Genomic DNA, 4,787 nt, shown 5'->3' on the forward strand with positions numbered 1-4,787 from the left:
TCACACGTAGTCTTGCCGAGGGTCCTGTTTGGCCGGGTCCATGGCGCTCGCGCTCGCCATGGAGTGGCGTGTGCTGCGCACAGAAGTCATACGAATGTTGTGGGCGGGGCTCTGTTTGGCGAGCGCCCGGCAGCAGCAACACAGGTGGTGCCGGAACCGCTTCCGGAAGGTCTTGCTGAGCAGGTAGAGAGCAAAAGGGTTGAAGCAGGAGTTGCTGAAGGCCAGGAGCCGAGCGAGCACGCTGCACAGAAAGTGAGCCGGGGACGTGTCCACCTGGGAGATGACACAAATGTTACATCATCAAAGTGCATCTTGTTGCAATACACAATCTTGTCCTCCTGGTGTCGCTGTTGTCTTCCCAGTGCAAACTTATTTACATGCTCTACTAGGAACCTTTCTTCAATAACTTGTTTCGAGACGAGGAACCTTTCTTTAATAACAGTTGTTTCTAGAATAGGAACTTTTCTTTAATAACAGTTGTTTCTAGACTAGGAACTTTTCTTCAATAACTGTTGTTTCTAGACTAGGAACCTTTCTTCAATAACTGTTGTTTCTAGACTAGGAACCTTTCTTCAATAACTGTTGTTTCTAGACTAGGAACCTTTCTTCAATAACTGTTGTTTCTAGACTAGGAACCTTTCTTCAATAACTTCTGCTTCTAGACTAGGAACCTTTCTTCAATAACTGTTGTTTCTAGACTAGGAACTTTTCTTCAATAACAGTTGTTTCTAGACTAGGAACCTTTCTTCAATAACAGTTGTTTCTAGACTAGGAACCTTTCTTCAATAACTACTGTTTCTAGACTAGGAACCTTTCTTCAATAACTGTTGTTTCTAGACTAGGAACCTTTCTTCAATAACAGTTGTTTCTAGACTATGAACCTTTCTTCAATAGCAGTTGTTTCTAGACTAGGAACTTTTCTTCAATAACTGTTGTTTCTAGACTAGGAACCTTTCTTCAATAACAGTTGTTTATAGACTAGGAACCTTTCTTCAATAACTGTTGCTTCTAAACTAGGAACACTTCAATAACTGTTGTTTCTAGACTAAGAACTTTTCTTCAATAACAGTTGTTTCTAGACTAGGAACCTTTCTTCAATAACTGTTGTTTCTGGACTAGGAACCTTTCTTCAATAACTGTTGTTTCTAGACTAGGAACCTTTCTTTAATAACAGTTGTTTCTAGTCTAGGAACCTTTCTTGAATAACTTGTTTCTAGACTTGGAACTTTTCTTCAATAACAGCTGTTTCTAGGAACTTTTCTTCAATAACTTGTTTCTAGACTAGGAACCTTTCTTCAATAACTGTTGTTTCAAGACTAGGAACCTTTCTTCAATAACTGTTGTTTCTAGACTAGGAACTTTTCTTCTATAACAGTTGTTTCTAGTCTAGGAACCTTTCTTCAATAACAGTTGTTTATAGACTAGGAACCTTTCTTCAATAACTGTTGTTTCTAGACGAGGAACCTTTCTTCAATAACTACTGTTTCTAGACTAGGAACCTTTCTTCAATAACTGTTGTTTCTAGACTAGGAACCTTTCTTCAATAACTTGTTTCTAGACTAGGAACCTTTCTTCAATAACTGTTGTTTCTAGACTAGGAACTTTTCTTCAATAACAGTTGTTTCTAGACTAGGAACCTTTCTTCAATAACAGTTGTTTCTAGACTATGAACCTTTCTTCAATAACAGTTGTTTATAGACTAGGAACCTTTCTTCAATAACAGTTAATTCTAGACTAGGAACTTTTCTTCAATAACTGTTGTTTCTAGACTAGGAACCTTTCTTCAATAACTTGTTTCTAGACTAGGAACCTTTCTTCAATAACTTGTTTCTAGACTAGGAACCTTTCTTCAATAACTGTTGTTTCTAGACTAGGAACCTTTCTTCAATAACAGTTAATTCTAGACTAGGAACTTTTCTTCAATAACTGTTGTTTCTAGACTAGGAACCTTTCTTCAATAACAGTTGTTTATAGACTAGGAACCTTTCTTCAATAACTACTGTTTCTAGACGAGGAACTTTTCTTCAATAACTTGTTTCTAGACTAGGAACCTTTCTTCAATAACAGTTGTTTCTAGACTAAGAACCTTTCTTCAATAACTGTTGTTTCTAGACTAGGAACCTTTCTTCAATAACTGTTGTTTCTAGTCTAGGAACCTTTCTTGAATAACTTGTTTCTAGACTTGGAACTTTTCTTCAATAACAGCTGTTTCTAGACTAGGAACCTTTCTTCAATAACTGTTGTTTCTAGACTAGGAACCTTTCTTCAATAACTTGTTTCTAGACTAGGAACCTTTCTTCAATAACTGTTGTTTCTAGACTAGGAACCTTTCTTCAATAACTACTGTTTCTAGACTAGGAACCTTTCTTCAATAACAGTTGTTTCTAGACTAGGAACCTTTTTTCAATAACTGTTGTTTCTAGTCTAGGAACCTTTCTTGAATAACTTGTTTCTAGACTTGGAACTTTTCTTCAATAACAGTTGTTTCTAGACTAGGAACCTTTCTTCAATAACTGTTGTTTCTAGACTAGGAACCTTTCTTCAATAACTTGTTTCTAGACTAGGAACCTTTCTTCAATAACTGTTGTTTCTAGACTAGGAACCTTTCTTCAATAACTACTGTTTCTAGACTAGGAACCTTTCTTCAATAACAGTTGTTTCTAGACTAGGAACCTTTTTTCAATAACTGTTGTTTCTAGTCTAGGAACCTTTCTTGAATAACTTGTTTCTAGACTTGGAACTTTTCTTCAATAACAGCTGTTTCTAGACTAAGAACCTTTCTTCAATAACTTGTTTCTAGACTAGGAACCTTTCTTCAATAACTACTGTTTCTAGACTAGGAACCTTTCTTCAATAGCTGTTGTTTCTAGACTAGGAACCTTTCTTCAATAACTTGTTTCTAGACTTGGAACTTTTCTTCAATAACAGCTGTTTCTAGACTAAGAACCTTTCTTCAATAACTTGTTTCTAGACTAGGAACCTTTCTTCAATAACTGTTGTTTCTAGACTAGGAACCTTTCTTCAATAACTACTGTTTCTAGACTAGGAACCTTTCTTCAATAGCTGTTGTTTCTAGACTAGGAACCTTTCTTCAATAACTACTGTTTCTAGACTAGGAACCTTTCTTCAATAACAGTTGTTTCTAGACTCGGAACCTTTCTTCAATAACTTCTGTTTCTAGACTAGGAACCTTTCTTCAATAACTGTTGTTTCTAGACTAGGAACTTTTTTTCAATAACAGTTGTTTCTAGACTATGAACCTTTCTTCAATAACAGTTGTTTCTAGACTAGGAACCTTTCTTCAATAACAGTTGTTTCTAGACTAGGAACCTTTCTTCAATAACTTCTGTTTCTAGACTAGGAACCTTTCTTCAATAACTGTTGTTTCTAGACTAGGAACCTTTCTTCAATAACTTCTGTTTCTAGACTAGGAACCTTTCTTCAATAACTGTTGTTTCTAGACTAGGAACTTTTCTTCAATAAGAGTTGTTTCTAGACTAGGAACTTTTCTTTAATAACAGTTGTTTCTAGAGTTTTCTTCAATAAGAGAGTAGCAATGAGAGCGATACAGGAAGAGGACACCTACCTGTGCGTAGTGATGAGAGCGATACAGGAAGATGATATGAGTGGGCAGCCAGCAGAGTGCAAAGAGGACAACAAACACTAAAAGAGTTTTGGCCAAACGCTTTCTTGACTCAATCTGTTGGTGTTGAAAGAGAAAAAGGGAACAAAAGAAAAAGGTTGAAATGAATAAAAAGTACATGAAGCAAGTCGTGAAGGAAGTGTGTGTGAATGTTCCACTGCTGAAGTGAAATGCTGACAAAATGTAGTCTGAATGGAAGAATAGTTTGAATGTTGGAATGGTTTCAATGTTGAAGAGTTTGAATTTCCAGGAAAACCGGAATTTGATTTGGATGAGTGGAATGTGTTGGTGTTGGAATGCTTTGAAAAATGTGGGAATTGTGCAGCTTGGAAAAATGTCCCATTCATTTCAATGGGAACTTCCTGGAAATTTGGGAATTTGGGGAAAAGTGGAATTTTATTGAAAATGATTAAGAGCATGAATGTCCTGAATGAGCTGAATTGGTTGGTGTTGGAATTGTTGAAATCGCTCAAAAAATGTTGAAGTAGTAACAGTTTTTTAATTGAGAAATGGTATTACGGAATTTCGGGAAAACCGGGAATTTTTCAAGTTGTTAAACCAACTTGTTTTTTTTGTTCTGACTTAGAGGAATGTTTTGACAGTGGAACACTTGAAATGGCTTGAAAAATGTGAAAAGAGTCATCGCACTAAAAAAAAGTTGGAAATAGTTTTCGGGGAAAAAAACAGGAATTCCTGGAAATTTGTTGAACGTGGAAAAAAATGTTTGTTTGAATTTCCAGGATGAGTTGAATGTGTTGAAGGTGGAATGGTTTGAATCGGTTGAAAAATGTGGGAATTGTGGGAGTTCCAAAAAATGGAGAATTCATTTTGAATGGAGAAAATGTCCCTAAAGACTGAAAATTGAAGGAAATCCGGGAATTTTTAAATGTAATTGTTGAAAAGAAGCAGACAATTCCTGGACAGGCGGAATGTTTGGAAGTTGGAACGCTTTGAATCGGATACAAAAATGTGGGAGTTGTGGAACTTTGAAAAATGTCACATTCTTTTTAATGGGAATTTCATGGAAATTTGGGAATTTTTGAAAACATTTTTTAAATGTTTAATGTGTATTCATGTGTATAATGTTTAATGTGTATTCATGTTTAATGTGTATTCATATTTAATGTGTATTCATGTGTATAAT

At 35.7% G+C, this 4,787-nt stretch overlaps 1 protein-coding gene across 1 annotated transcript in view; it reads right to left on the reverse strand.

Annotated features, from left to right (window-relative positions):
• The window catches only part of grpr (gastrin-releasing peptide receptor), a 9,134-nt gene continuing 4,347 nt past the window's right edge, over nt 1–4,787 (reverse strand). The window contains exons 3-4 of the mRNA XM_061974539.1: nt 3,587–3,700; nt 1–273 (exon numbers count right to left, since the gene is read on the reverse strand). Of these exons, the coding sequence (XP_061830523.1) occupies nt 1–273; nt 3,587–3,700 (387 nt within the window). The remainder of the gene's footprint in view (nt 274–3,586; nt 3,701–4,787) is intronic.

The sequence above is a fragment of the Nerophis lumbriciformis genome, linkage group LG15, assembly GCF_033978685.3.
Source record: "Nerophis lumbriciformis linkage group LG15, RoL_Nlum_v2.1, whole genome shotgun sequence".
Lineage (NCBI taxonomy): Eukaryota > Metazoa > Chordata > Actinopteri > Syngnathiformes > Syngnathidae > Nerophis > Nerophis lumbriciformis.